The 23,706-nt window shown below is 37.3% G+C and overlaps 1 protein-coding gene across 1 annotated transcript in view; it reads right to left on the bottom strand.

Annotated features, from left to right (window-relative positions):
- FSIP2 (fibrous sheath interacting protein 2) overlaps positions 1–23,706 on the bottom strand; it is a 141,713-nt gene that overhangs the window by 35,841 nt on the left and 82,166 nt on the right. Inside the window, exons 14-16 of the mRNA XM_018066882.1 lie at positions 22,477–22,534; positions 16,654–16,690; positions 1,221–10,155 (exon numbers count right to left, since the gene is read on the bottom strand). Of these exons, the coding sequence (XP_017922371.1) occupies positions 1,221–10,155; positions 16,654–16,690; positions 22,477–22,534 (9,030 nt within the window). The remainder of the gene's footprint in view (positions 1–1,220; positions 10,156–16,653; positions 16,691–22,476; positions 22,535–23,706) is intronic.

Raw genomic sequence — 23,706 nt, 5'->3', positions numbered from 1 at the left:
ACAGTCCAGGGGGTCACAAGAGTCAGAGACCTAGTGACTAAACAACCACCACAGAGTCAAATACCAATGGGATGGGATTACAAATCTTATCTTCTCCTGTTTTCTGTGTTTTTCTTTATTCTCTAAGTTCAGTTAGGCTGTGCTTGAAGAAATTCTACTTATAAGCTTGGAACTGCAGGCACACCCAACCGTCCACCTTGAAATAATACTAGTTTTAATTATAGGAAATGCCTCATTGTACAAGTAGTTAGGACTGATAATATGTGTTCTATTATTTCAGTGATGGTTAAGTGATGTATCTAGACTGGTAAAGTAGCAATGAATTACTGGCAACTGGAATTAATGATCCAGCTCAAGGCTATAATAGCATTAGATGGAATTTTATGAAACTGCCAACAATGATCAGGTTTGACATAAAGTGGCTATCATATGCTTCAACCAAACATACAGATGTATGCATGCTCAGTTGCTAAGTTGTGTCTGACTCTTTTCCAACCCTGTGAACTGCAGCCTGCCAGGCTCCTCTGTCCATAGAATTTTTCCAGGCAAGGATACGAGAAAGGGATACCATTTCCCCCTCTGGGAGACCTTCCTGACCCAGGGATCAAACCCACGTATCCTACGTCTCCTGCATTGGCAGGCAGATTCTTTACCACTGAGCCACCTGAGAAGCTAAATATATATATAGAAAAATATATCTTCACCCTCTTTTAGAAAAATGCTTTCAAGGATATGTTTAAATTATTATACCTAAAAGGAATATAATAATAGTGGAACACAAACAAAACAAGATGTTTAATACCACTGATTTTATGCTGACTAATCATAGCAATGACTTCAACTGTCCACCTTAAAGTTGAAACACAGCTTTCAATCAGTTACCTGTACATTTGGTATAATTATAAAGAAGTCATGCATGACAACTTTAAAAATGTTTAGAACTCAGACCTCATGTTCAAACCAAAATCTCCTGCTTTTCAATAGTCACATTTTCTCTCATCTGCAGATATGGAAAAGTGAGCAATACACCTTTTCAGATTCAAACCATATGAATGTTTAACATTTTTTTTTTTTTTTAGTATCCTGTTATATTAAGAAGTGATTAAACACCCTCCCTCTAAGGTTGTTTTCAGGAAAACAGTAAATGAAGCTTCTTGAACTGGGGCTCTTTTACATATATCTGATTATTTTCTTTCTAAATTAAGCCCACTCTTACTTACCTCTAGTTTCAAAGTTCTTGAAATATGTGACCACAGATGTGGTGACATGCCTGGATACCAGATGAATTTCATTTGGACCTAGTTCATGGTCAGCAAAAGCAATGACTTCAACTTTCTTCAGAGTCTTTATTTTCAGGTAACTCTTATTTTCCCATTTTTGCAATAAAGAAAAATCTTCCCTTCTGACCTCAGCTTTGTTTTCTTCTTCAAGTATATAGCTGATTCTTTTATCCCACATTCTAAGCAGACTTTTCTCCTCATTCTTTTGTTCTCCAGATGTTTTAGACAAAGGGTCTTGCTTTGATATGAAAAATGGTTTCATTGTTTCCATGCTTTCTTTAATGTGTGGTTGATTTGGAAATCCATAGCTTGACAGCACAGTACTGACAATATTTTCTGCGGCTAAACAAATTTTGAGAGGAGAAACACTTGTCTGAATTTGGTTAGGCTCAACAACTGGTTTGGAGATCTCGTAATGAAACACTCTTGGATTTTCACCTTTTCTCAATTCTATAAATGACATTACTTGCTTTAATGCTGTTTCTGTGGATTCATTTGCTTTCTTTAACAGTTTTTGTAAGACACTCCCTTCAGGGAGGGAGCTATTTCCTTTCATAGGTTGATCAAAATAACCCAAGTCAGATTCCTTTGGGATAGTGTCTTGCACTTTGTTTCTAGAAGATGAAGGTCTGTTTTCTGAATCAGGCCTTTTCATTGGCTCTGAGTTTCTAACTGTGTCTTCTACAGAGGCTCTGGAATATGAAGGTAAATTTGATGAAGACTTATACCTTTTTTTCATATTTTCCTCTGAATAAAAATCCAAACCTGGAACACTGCTTTGTGGAAGATTATTCCCAAAACTTACTTCCTTTAACTTTAACATGGGCATTTTCGTATTTGTTGCTAATTCAACCTGGTTAACAATGTAAGTATTTTCTACTCCTTGGAAGAAATTTTCCTTGGGAAGGTTTTTGATTAGAGACTCACTGAAATGAGCACACTGGTACATCAGTGTACCAATGATATCACTTGCTGCAGTGTTCTCTTTCAATATGCTGACAGAAGATGGTTCCACTTGGCTTATTTCTTTGTCTAGCTTGTTCTTAATTACACCAAGCATGTTGTGGACAATATTAACAGCATATGTAAGTAATTCTGAATGGAATGAATGAACCTGAAGAAGGGTATTCTGTACATTTTCCTTGGAATCAATAGTACTTGACTTGGATTCATCAGAAAATTTTTTCAGTGGTTGTAACTTTGGCAATATCTTTTTGCTTAATAGTCTTTGTTGGACAGGAAAAAGATTTTCTACAGGCATTTTCACTATTTCAGAAAACTCATATTTAGAGATATGTTTAAACTGTAAGTCCACAAATGACTCTAACATGTTTAAAACCCGTTCGACAATTTCTCGAACAATTTGGTTGCTAGAGCCCAAAGTGCTTTGGTCTTTGGTTTTAGTGTTACATACTGGTACATTGCTGAGGATGTCCTTGGTTGGAAAACCGTATTTACTTTTAGTAGTAATGTGTTCTTTCCTAATTGCTGGAGTTTCTTTACCATATGGGGTGGTCATCTGGGACAAAAAGCACAGCTGTAATTTTTCAAACAGCATTTCAACAATTTCCCTTCCAAATATATTAATTTGTGCTTTGGTGTCTTCAGCTCTAGTAGAAGCTCCCTTAAAACAACTATGAAACCGGTTTTCACAGTCCTCAAGATGTGGCAGATTTAAAAGCGAAAGAGAATATTCTAATTCTTTTGCTTTTATTGAAATTTCAGTCAAATCATTTTCAGCTATCATTAAGAGCTTACATTTTTCATTTTCCATGTCATTTGATTCTGCTTGCCATTTGTCAAACATTTTTTTAAATATACCTTCTTTAGGAAAAATCTGTTCTAACTGTGAAGAAACATTTTCCAAGTAAAAACAGGCTTGTGGTTTGGCGAGAAACTCTGCACCTATATTTCCCTGTGAAAGTTTGGGATCATCCAGATGTAAGAATTTGATAGGATTAGCCGAACTGTGGTTATTGATTGCATATAATCCTTGCAAAACTGTATTAACTATTTGATTTGCTGCTACGATTTGATCAGATAGTAAAGCTCTATTGCTTACCATTGCTCTAGCTCGTGTCTCCTTTTCCAATTCTTTAACAATTGTTTTCAGGATATTACTTATTATATCCTTGGCATACATTTTTAGTTCCGAAGTAGGCAGTTTCATTTCCAGTAAGTTTTTGGCATCTCCTGTTGATAGGATGTGTGGCAGCCCAAAATCAGTCGTGGACCAGATGTCTTTCAGGGTCTTCTCTCCAGGACTTAATTTGGTCCTGCTCTTGGCCTTAGCACGACTAGGTCCTATGTGTGGTTTTGTTCTAAATTTAGGCAAAGGAGTAACTTTTGATTTTGCTTTTAAACTTGTTTTAACACTTGGCTTAGGGCTCACTTTAGAACTGTGTAGCCTTAAAGGTTGCAACTCATCAGAACAACTTTCATGGGACACAGTTTCTTCAAGATAAAATGAGGCAAAATTTGTGATCTTTTTGAGGACCATGTGGATTAAATCTTTCCCCACTTGTGATGGTGAATATTGTAACAAAGTGTTTTCCAATAGAGAGCTATTTCGACTGTCTGCATAAGGATAAACCTGTGGCAGCACAAATCTAGTGACACTACGTCCTATTCCTGCTTTAGTTTCTCTGATGCATGGTGATTTCTTTGGTAAAATATTTTTGTCAGCTGGTTCTCCTTCGTTATTTTCATATAATGATGTCATGATTACAGAGTACATTTTCCCCAAAACATTTTCAATTATGTCACTTGCTGCACTGTTGATATGTGATTGACAGAAGTTTTTTTGTATTATGTCTGATGTTTTAGAGTGGGGTTTTTCATTAAAGGAAGGCAAATGGCCTATGATTTCTATTATTTTTTGATACACTTTACTTAAAACTTCTTCCACTGCACTGAATAATGCAGTTCTTTCTTTCTGTTTTGATTTTTCATTTCTCATAAATATTTCTTCTAAAACAATTCTTTGGCTTTCCCTTTCCAGTGCCATTTGGTTTTGTTCTAATGGATACTTTGAAAACAGGGACAGTTTGGTGTTTTTTTCCTGAGCTCTTTGTCCCAGTGATATTTCATTTGATATGGTTAATTGTGAAAATAAATTAGGATTGTCTTTTGAGGAAAAACTGATTTCTTTTGCAGATCTTTTATTATGTAAACTCTTTAAGATACCATTGACAATTTCACTTACAATGGTAATTTCTTGGAATGAAACATTGTTTGGATATGGATGCATCTTTTGGATTTCAAGGTCTAAGTCATTTTTAATAAAATTCAAAATGGCACTGGCAATGATGTCAGAATATTCCTTAAGACTAGCTTGTGATAGATGAATTGTAGATCCAAGTTTTTCTCTGTAACTGGCAAAAGTGGAATCCGTGAGCTCTTGGCTGAGAATAGTTTCATTTGATATTTTCAGAATATTCACATTTGATTCCACCTGGCTTGGTTCACGAAAGATGATGCCATCTTGCTTACAGTTTTCCAGTTCTGGTCTCACAAATGACTTTTCTTTAGGCTGGAAAGCAAGCATAATAAATGAATCTATTCTTTCTGTGGCAAATGATTCTAACCAATTAAAAATACTTTGAGTAATGAAGTTAGCACTTTCCTCACATGGGTCAGGAACAGATTTCTTGGGGTCTTCTTTCTCTAATATAGTTATCTGCCTATCATTAGCATAAGCTGGTTTAAGAATTTTTGAAGATGGAAAATGCTCTGTTTCTCTTTCACTTTCTGACTCCATAAGAAGAGACTGTTGACACTGTGCTTTTGGAAACGTATCACAAAAGGTCAGAGGCAATCTAGTAGAAGTAGGATCCTTTGCATTTATGGTAAGCATGACAACAGAACTGAGATTATGAAGTACAACATCTACTATATCATTGGATATCAAAATAACATCTGATTTAGGAACTGAAAACTTTGGAAGAATTTTATTTACACCCTCAGTGTCAGAATTTGCTCTGGAATGTTTGCCAGCTATGCTACATTTCAAAGTAGGTGTGGCAAATGAGAGATCATTCTGGTTGAGTGTTTTTTCATAAATATCACATAAGACACTTTCAATGGTGTCTTGTATTTGAAACTGAAGTACTTTTCGATACTGAATCTTCTTAAACAGCTTTTCAATAATACCTTCTTGCTGATCTGAACTGGTCTCCTTGTCAGAACTGTTCTTGTCACATTTTCCTTTGGATGATACAATATCGAACACTGTGTTAACAATTTGACTTGTAATACTTTCAGAAACCACAATGTTATTAGTTAAGAAATGAGTTTCCTTCTCTTTATCTAATTCATTTTTTATTCCTTTTAAAATTTTTCTGGCCACTTCTGTTGCATATATATTTAATTTGTTCAAAGAGACCTGACAAAATGAGTTGGTGTTCTGTGACATAACATTATCCACTGAGCAAGAGGAAAACTGACCCTCAGAATACAAATCCTTGGCTGACAAAGCTTTGCTTAATGTACTCTCACCTTGTTGAACAGGTGAAGCTATTGGAACTGTGAAGTTGATTTGGGGACAAAAAAGAGACTGTACTTTGGAAGTCACAAAAGTTTCTAAACTTGTTAATATTGCCTGCACAATATCTTCAACTATGTTTCCTTTAGCCTGTCTGTCAGTATTGAATCTGGACTGAAGAGTATATGGATTCTTGTTCAGTGCAGTGATGGAAGGTTTTCCTCTTCCATAGGTGTGTTCATGGAAAGAAACATTTGCTGAGAAGGTGATGGTTTTATAGCTATTTTCACTTGCAATTGTCTCTGTCTTAGCAGCTGTATAAAGTTTATCAAATACAGTTGTAACAACATCATCTGCCACTATGGTTACATCTGCTTCAGACACCATCATTTTATCTATAAATGGAACAGGTGTTTGAGCAATTGGCTCGTCAACATTGTGAGGGATGTCACTTAAAAGGGAGTGGGAGAGAAAAAGCATATTTAATTGGCTGACCAAAGCATTTTGAAAGATCTCATTCAAAATATTTCTTATAATGGGAACAATTGGTGATTTCTGTGGTTCTTTGAGCTTTACTTCAAGTTTGTTTAAGGTTCTTTCTAGAACCCATTGTTGAAGAGAATCTGATTGAGTTTCTTCTCTTAGTGGTATTCTCTCACCAATGAATTCTTTCTCTGTGTTTGTAGCATCTTCTGGAAATGAATCTGATTCAGCTCCACCCGGAAGAAAATTTCCATAGATTGGCCTGTATCCATAAGTTTCACTGTCTCTCTCTTCAGATTCAGTTTCATCAAGCATATCTGAGGATACTGCATCTAAGATTAAACTGACTATATTCTCTAGCATTTTTTTCTCAGGTGGTGGTGTTTTCACACTTGTCCTCAAATCTAACGAGTTCATATTTAATTCTGTTTGAATAGCTTTCAAAATAGCACTTGACACTTTCTTTGCATTTGTGTATAAAGCTGACTGCAATAGTTCTTCATGTGTGTCTGTGAAAACACTGAAGCTTTCACATTCCATGTTCATCTTACTGCTTATTTTATTTTCATCATTAGTAGAATCCAGAGTTTCTAAACTTCCATTGGCAAACCCTTCCAGTTTAGCAAAAACCATATTAAGAATATCTGAAGCTACCGCTTTTAGCTTATTTGAATGCATTTCTTTTGTGCTCCCTGTTTTGGAAGACTTGGGAGCAAAAGGTTTTTCCATGCTTTTAGTCATCTCTTTATCACCCTCTTCAACTATCCTGGAAACTATGCTGGAGATTATGTCAGTGCATTTGGCCATTTCCTCAATAATTGAAGTAAATGATAGGTTGTCAATATCGAGAGACTCTGAGACAGCTTTACATCCAGAACTTACTGAACTAGTATCTGTGTTGACACTACATAATTTTGCAATGATATATTCCAAAATTGTTGTGGAAATGAGCTGAATATTAGACTGCAATTCAGTGGCTCTTTGCTGATTCTTGTTTGTTTTCTCTCTGCTTAGCTTAGAACAAGATGGTTGACAGTGAGGGTGGGCCCCTATGAGCTTGCATAACATTTCATAGAGTGTTTCCCCAATATTATCTAACACTTGTAATCTGGAATTCTCTTTGAGATCTTTTCCATTAATGACACTATGGAGAGCACATGGAGTAGCTAAAATTTTGTAAAAAGATGCTTTATCCTGTCTGCTTGGCAAAATGTTCCCTTTATCAACATTATCAGATCCATGTGAAGTTGTTGGCTTTGAGTTATCTGAAGAGAGTGAAATATTGCTTTGATCTGAATGTCCACTGGATAATATTTCACAAATACAAGTTAATAATGGTGATTCCATGATGTCATCATTGAGATTTGAGACAAGAGATTCTAATTTCTTAGTGTCAGTAAAACATCCTTTACCTGTGTGGGATTTGGTATAATTTTTTTCCCTAAGATTTAGGTTTTTCTCACTGAGTTCTAGTTCATTCTGGATAGCAAGCAAAACGATATTTACCACTTTAGCTGTGTAAGTACTAAGTTGAGATTGTAATGAAGATTTCTCTGCAAGTGAAGGCTTGAAGCCCATTTGCAATTTTGGACAAATAAATAACTTCAGCTTTTTAAAAACTGCATTAATGATCTTATCAGTAATTTCATCTGCAGGTTTTGGTTCACTCTCTTCAGATTTTAACAGGGTAGGTTTTGCCAGATCTCCATCGAGTGAAGATAAATATTTCATTTTTTTTTCACTGTCGAACCATATTTTTAATGGCTTTTTATTTGGTGCTGCTTTGGCCATGTGGAGAGTGTCAGGACTCTCTTGAGACGCTGGATGAACTGATGATGAAATGGAACTTTTGGTGGTACTGGGAATGCAGCTTGCCTTTTGCAGTATGTTTAGTATAGTGTCTGTTATTTCCTGAGCTACTGTACTAATTTCTGACACAGAAAACAGCTGGTCCATCCATTCTTGATGTGATGGTTCTTGAGGTTTTTCTGAAACGAGAACTGAAGCTTTGTCAGTTCTACTTTCTAAGTGACCAGGAGGAACAGAAGATATGTCCTTGAGCATTTCTGTTAAAATACTTTTAACTGTGTTTTCCGAAACCTTTTGTATTTGATGCTTTTGATCTTGGCTGAAAAATAAAATGTCTTTATGCAAACAGGGTTTTTCCTTCAAAATTTTTCTATCCTTAAAATATGGTAGCTCAGTCCTTAACCTGCGACTATGAAATGTAGCTTTGCTTCTTGGAGAAACAGGCTTTGTAGGTAGTTTGCTATTTCTTTGGTATTCTAGACAAGCGTTTCCTTTTGTAAACCAATGCTCAGGAATTTGTTCTTGTGATTTTGCTTTTTCATCTTTGAAAGATGAATCAAGCACATTTTCCACAATTCTGTCTACTTCTTCATTATCATCTTCAGAATAAAGGACCATGCCAGGAACGTTAATAGGTGGAAATGGTCTTCCAGACCTACGGCCATTAGATAATCTAGTGCCAGTGAGTCTGTACTTTACTTCAGTGTCAGAAGGACTGACCAGTCTAGAATGTCTACATTTTTGATTACCTGCCTTTACTGGTTCCTGATGTAGCTGAGTAAAGATATCATCGAGCAACTTAAGGAGTACTACTGTTTCTTCAGATGCAATAAGTCTCTCATTATTAAGTTCAGTTTGTACATATCCTAGTATAGTGCTGATTGCTTCCTCTATATAGCCAACCAAAGAGGACTGGGAAAGAATATTTGACATTAAATTTTGTATCTTTTCTTTAACAATTAAATTAGCTGCATCAAGTTCAGGATTACATTTCTTTTTGTTGGCATTTATATGGCGCATACATGTTGGGTCTGTCATATGTTGCTGATCAGAAAGTTTAGTTGCCTCTTCAAGATGAGGAAGTTCACTTTGCTTACGAGCCGTAAGAGTCATCAGCTTTTCTAAAATGGCATGCACCATATCCTCTGCAACATCACACATGGATTCTGCAGTAGAAGGCACTGAAGCTATTAAAGGTTTTCTGTATGATAGAGTGAGAGATTCTCCACTGGGTGTTAGGCTTGGTTGAATTTTGACTGATAAATCTTCTCGTGAATATATCTGGACACATTTTTTCTCAACTGCAGACTGTAGCTTCTCAAGCATATTTTCCACAATTTCTGAAGCTACTGAGCAGATATCAGCATTGGAAACCAAGTCTCCTCTTACAGGCTCACTTTGGTCAATAAAAACTTCAGCAGTAACAGAAGAAATAGAGGGAATGGCATGTGTTAAATCAGACATTATTTCTTGAAAAATGCTTTCCAAAATCAATTCAGTTTCTCCTTTTAAGTGACACTTAAAGTTAACAAAAACATTCTTTAAACTCTTCATTTCATTCATGGCTTTTGCTTTTTGATCGGAAAGTGATGGATTCTCTAAACCATCTGTTTCAGTGGTAGCATCCTTTGATTTTTTTGTGCCTGTTTCAGGTGATGCTAGAAGATGACTATCAGATTTACAACTTCTGAGGTCAGGGTATGTATATGCCATGCTTGTTTCATTATGTTTCAGTTCATTTGTTACAGATTGTCCTGTCATGTGACATGTTTCTCCCACAACTGCTTTTTCCACATGGGCAGATGGCTTTAATGGTGTAGTTGGTCTCCTTACTGATATGTCGACTGCAAATGCACAGGGCTCTCTCTTAAATGATTTAATTGTTGCAGAAGTGTAGCTTCCATAAGTAAACTCTTCACTGCATGTGCTACAAAAACTTGAACTATCTGAGGAGAGGACAGAGTCATCAGACACTGGATACGTATTATTTTTCAACCTTTCTTCATACTTTGTGATGGCTGGGTATAATATACTGGTAACTGTAGCCACAACCCAGGTCATTATATTCTGAATTATGCTATTCAGTTCTTCAGAAGTTACCTGGTTTGAGGCAAGCAGGAATGAAAAGAAAATCATGTAACTATCTACTCTATGATGCAACAGAGGGTAACATTTGATATTTTATATCAAACAATGCATAGCTTGATACCATCATGGTTATAAAGAGAACATGGTAAATATATATACTTAGAATTCCAAATTAATTTTAAGTTGACTTATTCTACACTAAAGTATAAAAAAAATATAAGTTTCCATTTGGCTCTCATTCCCTCAGAATATTTTTATTTATTTATTTTTTCCTAACATTTATGGCTAGGATAAAAGAAATTTTGGTTAAAAAGAAAGAAAATGAAAAATCACCAAATTGCTGTCTAGGCACATTATATTACATGCATATATTTTTTTAAGAAGAAACATATGAACCAGGTTATTTCTAACAAATTATTTCTCAAACAGATATGGTCAAAACATTTGGGTGCCTTCAGAGGCATTCGTCTAGCTAAAAGTAAGGATGCAAAAGAAACCAGCTCTCCTTTCATTCCCTGATGCAGAGGTGAGCCTGTGTTTTGTTTATAGGGAAAGGACTACAGTTAATTGTTAAGAATCTAATCAGTTCAGTTCAGTCACTCAGTTGTGTCCGACTCTTTGTGACCCGATGAATCACAGCATGCCAGGCCTCCCTGTCCTTCACCAACTCCTGGAGTTCACCCAAACTCATGTCCATCGAGTCGGTGATGCCATCCAGCCATCTCATTCTCTGTCGTTCCCTTCTCCTGCTGCCCCCAATCCCTCCCAGCATCAGAGTCTTTTCCAATGAGTCAACTCTTCACATGAGGTGGCCAAAGTACTGGAGCTTCAGCTTTAGCATCAGTCCTTCCAAAGAAGACCCAGGACTGATCTCTTTTAGAATGGACTGGTTGGATCTTCTTGCAGTCCAAGGGACTCTCAAGAGTCTTCTCCAACACCACAGTTCAAAAGCATCAATTCTTCGGCGCTCAGCTGTCTTCACAGTCCAACTCTCACATCCATACATGACCACTGAAAAAACCATAGCCTTGACTAGATGGACCTTTGTTGGCAAAGTAATGCCTCTGCTTTTGAATATGCTATCTAGGTTGGTCATAACTTTCCTCCAAGAATCTAATAAGCAAAAATAAAAAGTTCATGCTTTATGGAGACTGAATGGGTTTGCATCTAACAAGATAGTATCAATGGAAACTGTCAGAGAAGGCAGAGAAAAGGTGATACAGTGAAGGAACAAACGCGTTTAGATAGAAAATAAGGGCAGGCCAGAATTGCGTCTCAAAGAGTCAAGAGGGTTGAGCAAGGATAGGTTTAGAGAATTCGTCCTTTTGAGCTTTATATAAAACCTCAGGGACTAGATTTGAACGACTATTTCCTTAGTGGTCAATGGTGCTATCCTAAGTTTAAGTTTGGGCTTTCCAGATAGCTCAGTTGGTAAAGAATCCACCTGCAATGCAGGTGACCACGGTTTGATTTCTGGGTTGGGAAGATCCCCTGTAGAAGGGAAAAGCTACCCACTCCAGTATTCTGGCCTGGAGAATTCCATGGACTGTATAGTCCATGGGGTCACAAAGAGTCGGACATGATTGAGCGACTTTCACTTACTTACTTAAAGTTGGACTAAGAGCCTCAGTCACAGAATCCATCTGTTTCTATATACTTCTGCTTATGTACTAAAAACATACTTTGGATTTGTATTAATAAAAATCCTCTTTTGGATCATAGCCATTCTGACTGGCATGAAATGGTATCTCATTGTGGTTTTGATTTGCATTTCTCTGATAATGAGTGATGTTGAGCATCTTTTCATGTGTTTGTTAGCCATCTATATGTCTTCTTTGGAGAAATGTCTGTTTAGTTTTTTGGCCCATTTTTTGATTGGGTCATGTATTTTTCTGGAATTGAGCTGCAGGAGTTGCTTGTATATTTCTGAGATTAGTTGTTGTCAATTGCTTCATTTGCTATTATTTTCTCCCATTCTGAAGGCTGTCTTTTTACCTTGCTTATAGTTTCCTTTGTTGTGCAGAAGCTTTTAAGTTTAATTAGGTCCCATTTATTTATTTTTGCTTTTATTTCCAATATTCTGGGAGGTGGGTCATAGAGGATCCTGCTGTGATTTATGTCGGATCAGAATGACTACGATCCAAAAGTCTACAAGGAATAAATGCTGGAGAGGCTATGGAGAAAAGGGAACCCTCTAACACTGTTGGTGGGAATGCAAACTAGTACAGCCACTATGGAGAACAGTGTGGAGATTCCTTAAGAAACTGGAAATAGAACTGCCATATGACCCAGCAATTCCACTGCTGGACATACACACTGAGGAAACCAGAATTGAAAGGGACACGTGTACCCCAATGTTCATCGTAGCACTGTTTACAATAGCCAGGACATGGAAGCAACCTAGATGTCCATCAGCAGATGAATGGATAAGAAAGCTGTGGTACATATACACAATGGACTATTACTCAGCCATTAAAAAGAATACATTTGAATCAGTTCTAATGAGGTGGACAAAATTGGAGCCTATTATACAGAGTGAAGTAAGTGAGAAAGAAAAACACCAATACAGTATACTAACGCATATATATGGAATTTAGAAAGATGGTAACTATAACCCTGTATGTGAGACAGCAAAAGAGACACAGATGTATAGAACAGTCTTTTGGATTCTGTGGGAGAGGGAGAGGGTGGGATGATTTGGGAGAATGGGATTGAAACATGTATAATATCATTTATGAAACGAATTGCCAGTCCTGGCTCGATGCGTGATACTGGATGCTTGGGGCTGGTGCACTGAGACGACCCAGAGGGATGGTATGGGGAGAGAGGAGGAAGGGGGTTTCAGGATGGGGAACACGTGTATACCTGTGGTGGATTCATGTTGATGTATGGCAAAACCAATACAATATTATAAAGTAATTAACCTCCAATTAAAATAAATATATTATTTGCAATTTTTTAAGGAATCTCCACACTGTTCTCCATAGTGGCTGTACTAGTTTGCATTCCCACCAACAGTGTAGGAGGGTTCCCTTTTCTCCACACCCTCTCCAGCATTTATTGCTTGCAGATTTTTGGATCGCAGCCATTCTGACTGGTGTGAAGTGGTACCTCATTGTGGTTTTGATTTGCATTTCTCTAATAATGAGTGATGTTGAGCATCTTTTCATGTGTTTGTTAGCCATCCGTATGTCTTCTTTGGAGAAATGTCTATTTAGTTCTTTGGCCCATTTTTTGATTGGGTCATTTATTTTTCTGGAATTGAGCTGCAGAAGTTGCTTGTATATTTTTGAGATTAGTTGTTTGTCAGTTGTTTCATTTGCTATTATTTTCTCCCATTCAGAAGGCTGTCTTTTCACCTTGCTTATATTTTCCTTTGTTGTACAGAAGCTTTTAATTTTAATTAGATCCCATTTGTTTATTTTTGCTTTTATTTCCAGAATTCTGGGAGGTGGATCATAGAGGATCCTGCTGTGATTTATGTCTGAGAGTGTTTTGCCTATGTTCTCCTCTAGGAGTTTTATAGTTTCTGATCTTACATTTAGATCTTTAATCCATTTTGAGTTTATTTTTGTGTACGGTGTTAGAAAGTGATCTAGTTTCATTCTTTTACAAGTGGTTGACCAGTTTTCCCAGCACCACTTGTTAAAGAGATTGTCTTTACTCCATTGTATATTCTTGCCTCCTTTGTCAAAGATAAGGTGTCCATATGTGTGTGGATTTATCTCTGGGCTTTCTATTTTGTTCCATTGATCTATATGTCTGTCTTTGTGCCAGTACCATACTGTCTTGATGACTGTGCCCACTTCTGGGCATACACACGGAGGAAACCAGAATTGAAAGAGACACATGTACCCCAATGTTCATCGCAGCACTGTTTATAATAGCCAGGACATGGAAACAACCTAGATGTCCATCAGCAGATGAATGGATAAGAAAGCTGTGGTACATATACACAATGGAGTATTACTCAGCCGTTAAAAAGAATTCATTTGAATCAGTTCTGATGAGATGGATGAAACTGGAGCCAATTATACAGAGTGAAGTAAGCCAGAAAGAAAAACACCAATACAGTATACTAACACATATATATGGAATTTAGGAAGATGGCAATGACGACCCTGTATGCAAGACAGGAAAAAAGACACAGATGTGTATAATGGACTTTTGGACTCAGAGGGAGAGGGAGAGGGTGGGACGATTTGGGAGAATGGGAATTCTAACATGTATACTGTCATGTAAGAATTGAATCGCCAGTCCATGTCTGACGTAGGGTGCAGCTTGCTTGGGGCAGGTGCATGGGGATGACCCAGAGAGATGTTGTGGGGAGGGAGGTGGGAGGGGGGTTCATGTTTGGGAACGCATGTAAGAATTTAAGATTTTAAAATTTAAAAAAAAAAAAATAAAAAAAAAAAGGTAAAAAAAAAAAAAATAAAATAAAATAAATATATTAAAATAAAAAAATAAAAATCCTCTTGCCTATAAAAAACTAATAGTCTGTTCAAAATTGTTATGACTCTTAAAACAAAAACTAGTAAACATAAGTAACTGGGAGCAAAGCCTTGAAAGCTGTCATGTGGGCAGGAGAATAAAAAAAAAAAGAGAGTTTCTGTAATGGGGCTGTTCACACCCAAAATACTGCATTAAGTTAGCACAGAAAGCAGAGACATCACTTTGCTGACAAAGGTCAGTATAGACAAAGCTATGGTTTTTCCAGTAGTCATATATGGATGTGAGAATTGGATCATAAAAAAGGCTGAGTGCTGAAGAATTGATGCTTTCAAATTGTGGTGCTGGAAAGTCCCCTGGACAGCAAGGAGATCAGACCAGTCAACCCTGAAGGAAGTCATTCCTGAATATTCATTATAAAGACCAATGATGAAGCTCCAATACTTTGGCCAACCTGATGTGAACAGCCAACTCCTTGAAAAGACCCTGATACTGAGAAAGACTGAGGCAGGAATAGAAGGGGGCGACAAAGGATGAGATGGTTGGGTGGCATCAGTGACTCAATGGATGGGAGTTTAAGCAATCTCTGGGAGAGAGTGAAGGACAGGGAAATCTGGGTCACAGAGTCGGACACAGCTTAGCAGCTGAGCAACAAGCACACAGTTATACCCATATTAAGCCAACAATCAAAGATAAGTTAACACCTATGCAGCATACTCCCTTTAGACACATTAAAGAACATTTGGGGGCACCCCAGGGAAAGCCATTTTATTCTGATCTAATCCTTGAATCTTCTCATACGTTTTGCATTTATTATACAACATAAAAAACATTACATAACATCCAAAATCAAATGTTTTGAATAACAATAAATAATTTATTGTAATTTACTATGACATATAAACTGAGATATTCTCTCTCTCTCTCTCTCTATATATATATATATATTGCTTTTTGCTTTTCTTACTATCAGAGATAATAAATGATAGAACTACATTATCATTCTTAGGCAGACTTTATTTTTTGGGGCTCCAAAATCACTGCAGATGTTGACTGCAGCCATGAAATTAAAAGACGCTTACTCCTTGGAAGAAAAGTTATGACCAACCTAGATAGTATATTCAAAAGCAGAGGCATTACTTTGCCGACTAAGGTCCACCTAGTCAAGGCTATGGTTTTTCCTGTGGTCACGTATGGATGTGAGAGTTGGACTGTGAAGAAGGCTGAGCACCGAAGAATTGATGCTTTGAACTGTGGTGTTGGAAAAGACTCTTGAGAGTCCCTTGGACTGCAAGGAGATCCAATCAGTCCATTCTGAAGGAGATCAGCCCTGGGATTTCCTTGCAGGGAATGATGCTGAAGCTGAAACTCCAGTACTTTGGCCACCTCGTGTGAAGAGTTGACTCACTGGAAAAGACTCTGATGCTGGGAGGGATTGAGGGCAGGAGGAGAAGGGGACGACCGAGGATGAGATGGCTGGATGGCATCATGGACTCGATGGACGTGAGTCTGAGTGAACTCTGGGAGACGGTGATGGACAGGGAGGCCTGACGTGCTGCGATTCATGGGGTCGCAAAGAGTCGGACACGACTGAGCGACTGAACTGAACTGAACTGAAGTATGACATATGAAAGAAAGCTATTCCTAATATGTTTTGTTTTTAGGTGACTAGGTCCCTTCCCACAAAACTGACTCAGGACAAATCCAGCCCTCCCAACTCATGAGCTAAATCTTCAAAGTGATGTGTAGTGGCTTCTCATGACAGAATGGGTTTATGGTTGTTTGACACTATTCTTATAAGGGCTAGGTCTCTTAATGCTCCTCCCCTGACTTCCTGCCCATCTCCATGAGACGTCTTCCTGAATGGGCAAAGTTATCTTTTGATGAGAACTTTAGACTGCTGCAAAATCTAAGAATTAACTGAAAGTGAACTTTAAAGAAGAAAAAATGGGCAAAGAGGGACATTAATATCAGTAAATGATTGCATTGTTTTTTTCTACTATGAAACATTTAAAATTATCATTAATATGCTGCTTTATCAATGAGTTTTATGATACATACTTTTTCTTGCAAGCAGTTTTGTAGGATATGCTGTTGTCTGTAAAGTCAAGAAAGGTTGATAATTTTGTTATTATTTAGGGTCAAGAATTTATGTAGCTTTTTCCAAAAGTTATAATCACTGAATCAGTTTTTTTTTTCTCTTTATATCTGAAAGGTGTTTTTTTTTTCTTAAAAAAAAACCACAGAAATTCAAAAGAATAAACTTTATTTCCATTCCCCATCACCTACTTCTCTTCCTTTTTTGATACTGGCCTATATGCCTTAATACTCAGAAGTAGAATTATAACTGTTGCAGAAAAATGTCTATTTGAAAATTCTACTTCTGACCCGCCTTAGACATTCCTGCTGTGTGGTCCACTGGGAAAGGACACAGACTTGGAGGGAGAAGGTGAGCTAGTCTTTCATGTTTGCTAAAAGGCAGCATGAAGTGACAAAACATATGACCAGTTCTTCCGGATAATCCTTTACTTATCCTTTCAAATCCCATGGTTTTATCCGTGGTTTCGTCAAACAGAAAGGAATTAAGTGATAACTATTCAATAACTGTGGGTTAAAATAATACATTTCTAGCCCTCCTAAATACAGATTTAGACATAGCCCTTTTCTATGTATGACACTATTCTATCATATATTCTAGTCATATTTTTATCATGATAGTGGAATCAACAATGTAGTTTTCTCACTGGTAACAAGAACTCAATGAAAATTATAGAACTGTTAATGAAACAAAATCTAAGACTTTAGTTCTTATTTATTTTTGTATATTTCAGGTATTTATTTTCATGTATTTCAATAAAGGCCCTTTGCTTATCTTTTTCCTAATTACTTAAAATAAAATTGATATACCTTTTTTACTTTTCTAGGCCTGTACTTTACATTATAAAATCAGACATTGAGTTTGTTTTGAGTGATGAGACATGGGCTTCTGCTCCAACAGCAATGAGCATCGCTGACCTATGAGGAAGACCACATGCAAAGGAAACAGATTTGGAATGAAATCAGTGTTCACTTGCTCACAAACTGTATTCTCCCAAGATCTCTGGAGAATATGTATACAGTTAAATAGATGCTTTCAGAAGGGTGACAAGATGGCAGAGTAGAAGGACTTGAGTTCATCTTCTCTCACAAAAACACCAAAGAGGCAACTAACTGCTGAACAATCATCCACAGAAAAGACTAGATCCTATGAAAAAAAAGTATTCTACATCTAAAGACATAGAAGAAGCCACAACGAGAGAGTAAGTGTGCTTTTGTGACAAAATCAAATCTCACATCCACTGGGTTGGTGACCCACAGACTTGAAACATATTGCAGAGTTTCTCCTAGAGGTCTGAGAATTCTGAGCCCCATATCAGGCTTCCCTGCCTAGGGGTCTGGCATCACAAATAGGAGCCCACACATAATTAGGTTTAAAGATCAGCAGGGCTTGACTGTAGAAGCTCCTAGGACTAGGGGAAACAGAGACTCCACTCTTGGAGGGTGGATGCAATGTTTTACATGCACTAGGACCCAGAACAAGGCAGTATCTCCATATGAACCTGGGCCAAACCTACCTGTGGGTCTTGAAAGGTCTCCTTGCAGTTGGCAGAAGTCCCAGGTGAGTCCTCAGTGTGAGCTCTCCAGGAGGTCACCATTTTGGCACTGAGAGTCAGCCCTATCCAACAGCCTGAAGGCTTCAGTGCTGGGATACTCAGAGCAAACAACCAACAAGATGGGAACACAGCTCCACTCATCAACAGAGAGGTTGGCTAAAGTTGTCCTGAGGCCCCTGGCACAGCCCTGTCCACCACAGTAATAAAATCCAGCACCACCCACCAGTGAGCAGGTACCAGTCCCTCCCAACAGGAAGCCTACACAAGCCCCTAGACTAACCTCACCCAGCAGGGACAGACAACAGAAGCAAGAAGTACTGATCCTACAGCCTGCGGAACATAAATCACTAACACAGAAAGTGAAACAAAATGAGCCATCAGAGAAATATGTTCTAGATGAAGAAACAGATGAAACTCTAGAAGAAGTAAGTGATGTAGAGATAGGTAATCTACCTGAAAGAAAATTCAGAATAATGTTAACAAAGATGATCTAAGAGCTTGGAAAAAGAATGAGGGTATAGACTGAGAAGATATAAGAAATGTTTAGAAAGTGCTAGAAGATTTAAAGAACAGACATAAAATAACTAAATTAAAAAAACACTAGAAGGAACCAATAGCAGGATAAATGAGGCAGAAGGATGAATAAGTAAATTGGAAGACAGACTGGTGGAAATCACTGCTGCAGAACAAATAAGGAAAAAAGAATTAAAATGATAGTCTAAGTGATTTCTGGGACATTAAACACACCAACATTCCAATTATAGAGGTCCCAGGAAGAGGAGAAAGGGCCTGGGAAGGTATCTGAGGAGATGATAGCTGGAAAAATCCCTAACATGGGAAAGGAAACATTCAAGTCCAGGAAGTGCAGAGTCCAATATAGAATAAACCCAAGGAGGAATGCACAGAGACACATACCAAACTGATAAAACTTTAAGACAGAGAAAATAATTAAAGCAGCAAGGGAAAAGCAACAAATAACGTACAAGGGAATCTGCATAAGGTTATCAGCTGATTTGTCAGAAGAAACTCTGCAGTCAGAAGGGAGTGGCGTGATATATTTAAAGTGACAAATGGGAAAAACCTACAAGCAAGAATACTCTACCCAACAAGGCCCTTGTTCAGATTTGAAGGAGAAGTCAAGAGCTTTACAGACTAGCAAAAGCTAGCAGAATTCAGTACCACCTCACCAGCTTTACAACAATGCTAGAGGAACTTCTCTAGGTGGAGAGGATAAGGCCACACCTAGAAACAAGAAAACTATGAATGAATGGAGAAGCTCACCAGCAAAGGCAAACCTAAAGGTAGGAAATCATTTGCACACAAATATGATATCAAAATCAGCGATTGTGAAGGGAATAATGATCAAAACTATGATTTAAGAAGTTCCAACAGACAAACATCCAGGATCAAATGGCTTCATTGGCGAATTCAAAAAATATTTAGAGAAGAGTTAATACCTGCCCTTCTGAAACTATTCCAAAAAATTGCCACAACAAGGTATCTTTAAAAAAAGAACACCTCACAATCACTTAGGCATGGTTTTCTTCTTTGTCATATCTACCTAATATCTAGCATTATGCTTCAAATATAAATTCCTATTTAAAATCTTTTGGATATGGGCCTACTCTCTGTAATTCAAAATGAAGCCTTTGTGCAGGACAGTAATGGACTTCTAACACTGGTTTCTACTTTCTTTCCATAAATTATTCATATATATTTCTGTTAGGTATTCATCATGTATTCCAATTTGATCATGCCATTATCCCACCTAAACAGTGTTGCCCAGTAGATAAACTATAAATTTCTGATAGTATGCAAAGTAGCAAGCACTCTTACTGTCTTCTTTACTATTACTCCTTACAACTTCCATCCCAATGATATAAACGTAGTCATTATCTAAGTGTAATGCTTCATTATTGAAACTTAATTATAAAAATCATTGAAGTTTATCCACAATACTATCATATTTACTTTGTCTTCATTCTCTTGGTTTTGAACTTCCAAGTCTATTTTACAAGTCTTGCTGTTTTTAGTATTAACGTTAGAGAAAATAGAACAAATCGATAGAGGAAAGGGAGGGAGGGAGAAGGTGGATGGTAGAATACATGTAATCATTCCACGGTAAAGTCTTATGAAATCTGGAGAGAAATCAGAATGAGAAGAATATGAATATGTATGATTGGCAGAGTAAGACGAGAAAACATTGTTAGCTGTATTTTGTTGGTATTCTTATGGAATGTTAGGCTGGTTGGGAGCAGCTAAAAGTTATTTTTCCCTGTCAATCTGGAAGGGAGTGGTGAAAAAGCTCCAAATAATGCACAGAGTTACTCACCTTACTGAGCACAATACGTGAACCAGAAACTTTCAGATGTTCAAGCTGGTTTTAGGAAAGGCAGAGGAACCAGAGGTCAAATTGCCAACATCTGCTGGATCATCAAAGAGCAAGAGAGTTCCAGAAAAACATGTATTTCTGCTTTATTGACTATGCCAAAGTCTTTGACTGTGTGGATCACAAAAAAAAAAACTAGAAAATTCTGAAAGAGATGGGAATACCAGACCATCTGACCTGCCTCTTGAGAAACCTATATGCAGGTCAGGAAGCAACAGTTAGAACTGGACATGGAACAACAGACTGGTTCCAAATAGGAAAAGGAGTACTTCAAGGCTGTATATTCTCACCCTGCTTATTTACCTTATATGCAGAGTACATCATGAGAAACACGGGGCTGGAAGAAGCACAAGCTGTAATCAAGATTGCTGGGAGAAATATCAATAACCTCAGATATGCAGATGACACCATCCTTATGGCAGAAATTGAAGAAGAACTAAAGAGCCTCTTGAGGAAAGTGAAAGTGGAGAGTGAAAATGTTGGCTTAAAGCTGAACATTCAGAAAACTAAGATCATGGCATCTGGTCCCATCACTTCATGGCAGATAGATGGGGAAATAGTGGAAACAGTGTCTGACTTTATTTTTTGGGCTCCAAAATCACTGCAGATGGTGATTGCAGCCATAAAATTAATAGACACTTACTCCTTGGAAGGAAAGTTATGACCCACCTAGATAGCATATTCAAAAGCAGAGACATTCCTTTGCCAACACAGGTCCATCTAGTCAAAGCTATGGTTTTTCCAGTGGTCATGTATGGATGTGAGAGTTGGACTGTGAAGAAAGCTGAGCACTGAAGAATTGACGCTTTTGAATTGTAGTGTTGGAGAAGATTCTTGAGAGTCCCTTGGACTGCAAGGAGATCCAACCAGTCCATCCTAAAGGAGATCAGTTCTGGGTGTTCATTGGAAGGACTGATGTTGAAGCTGAAAATCCAATACTTTGGCCCCCTGATGTGAAGAGCTGACTCATTGGAAAAGACTGTGATGCTGAGAAAGATTAAGGGCTGGAGGAGTAGGTAAGGACAGAGGATGAGATGGTTGGATGATGGCATCACCAACTCAGTGGGCATGGCTTTGGGTAAGCTCTGGGAGTTGGTGATGGACAGGGAGGACTGGCATGCTGCGGTTCATGGGGTCGCAAAGAGTCAGACACGACTTGAGTGACTGAATTGAACTGAAGCTGGATCTTATTTTGGTAATCGATTTTTTTTTTTTTAGGTAACAGTGTTGGGTTTAAAATGATAGTCTCTCAACTCTAACATTGAGAAAGCCATTCTAGACACCAACAGAAACAGATCATCACCAGTTTGAGGAATAAAACTCCCTGAAGTACCCCAAATCTCTTTTCCCAAGACTGGCAAATTCCAACATTAGAGGTTATTATTTTGGATTATATGGCAAACATATTTTAGAATAACAATGACTAATTAAAAATTAAAAAATTAAAACTGATCTACCATCCTTAGGAAGCCAGTAATCTCTTAAGTTTCAAGGAATGGTAAATATTTAAAAGAGGATAAAGGCAAAGAGATAAGTCTAGATTCTGGAAAGCTACCTGAAGAGGAGAGGTCATATATGAATGTGGCATGAAGACGCTAAATATAGGGTGAGTGTAGAATCACAGTGGCGTAAGAAAATAGAGAAGGAAAAGGAACAATATTCGCTTTGTCTACTTTACAGTTTAACCTTAGTGATGAGAATTTGAAAAAGACATCAGTTCACTAAATCTAAGTAGAACTACAAGAATGGAGGATCCCATGCAATTATTTGCTTTTTAACATCACTCATGTACTTCTTAGAATATTAGTTTATAAATATATATTAATTTTCTTAGATACTTACGTATTTGAGAAAACACAAGAAGGGAAAATACCCTGGGTTGTGGCAGAAGCCTGAAGTTCTATTTAGCAGAAAAAGAAAACAATTAGATTGCATCCTTCCCTGACAAATTATAAAATGGCAATTAATGTCCTTTAATAGGTCTTTATTCTGTTATCAGTCTTGTTTAAAAGCCTCCAGAGACTCTCCACAATGAAATCTAAATTCCTTAGCAAGGCATAAGATATACTGTACACTCTAATGTTCTTTCTTAGCTCTCTAGTGTCTTCACTGGCTAGTCTTCCATATATATCTATGAATCAGACGCACAGAATAACTTACTTCCTAAATGTATCATATTTTCCATGCCTCTGAGCCCTTGTTTTGCCATTTTCCCTGTCTGGAGCACCCTATGCCCTCTTTTAACTTACCTTTTTGGTCTCATTCAGCTTATGTTAACTCTTCTAGAAAAATTTCTTTGAAACTAAGTACATGAATATTGGGACTTCCTTCATAGCTCAGTTGTTAAGAAGTCTGCCTGCAATGCAGGAGACCCGGGTTTGATTCCTGGGTTGGCAAGATCCCCTGGAGAAGGAAATGGCAACCTACTCCAGTACTCTTGCCTGGCGAATACCATGGACAGAGGAGCCTGGCAGGCTACAGTCTATGGGGTCTCAAGAGTCAGACATGACTGAGCGACTAAGCACACACAGCACAAATAAATATTCTTCTCTAGTGCTCCTAAAGTATTCTACAAATTTCTATTATAAAACTTATTATGCTATATTGAAATTAAAGGTTTGCTCTTCTGTCTTCCTGATTATGATATAAATCTACAATTATATTCCCAACATTAATTTTTTGAGAATACTATTTAATTAATGTTTCCTCAAAATTTATTCATTGATTTGTTGGCCACTAATCTCCTCTCACTTGAATATCATCTAATTTGCCTTGTATGTAATCCAGTAAGTTTCCATTACTGGGTTTTATTAAGTTGGTGCAAAAGTAATTGATGTTTAACATTGAACTTTACAGTTTGATCCTGGAATACATTCTTAAATAAATGTGGTTACAACTGATATACATCATTTTAATGAACGTTTCTCACTTTATTATTATTATTATTTTTTTTTGCTAATTATTTGTTACTTGCTTCTTATTTTAGACTATAAAAATGATGTTAGACAAAAAGCAAATTTGAGCAGTTTTCTTATTTGAGTTCAAAATGGGTCATAAAGCAGGGGAGACAAT

Source organism: Capra hircus, chromosome 2, assembly GCF_001704415.2.
Source record: "Capra hircus breed San Clemente chromosome 2, ASM170441v1, whole genome shotgun sequence".
NCBI classification, from domain to species: domain Eukaryota; kingdom Metazoa; phylum Chordata; class Mammalia; order Artiodactyla; family Bovidae; genus Capra; species Capra hircus.
Note: the sequence above shows the minus strand (reverse complement) of the source record. Positions and strands in the feature narration are given on the sequence as shown.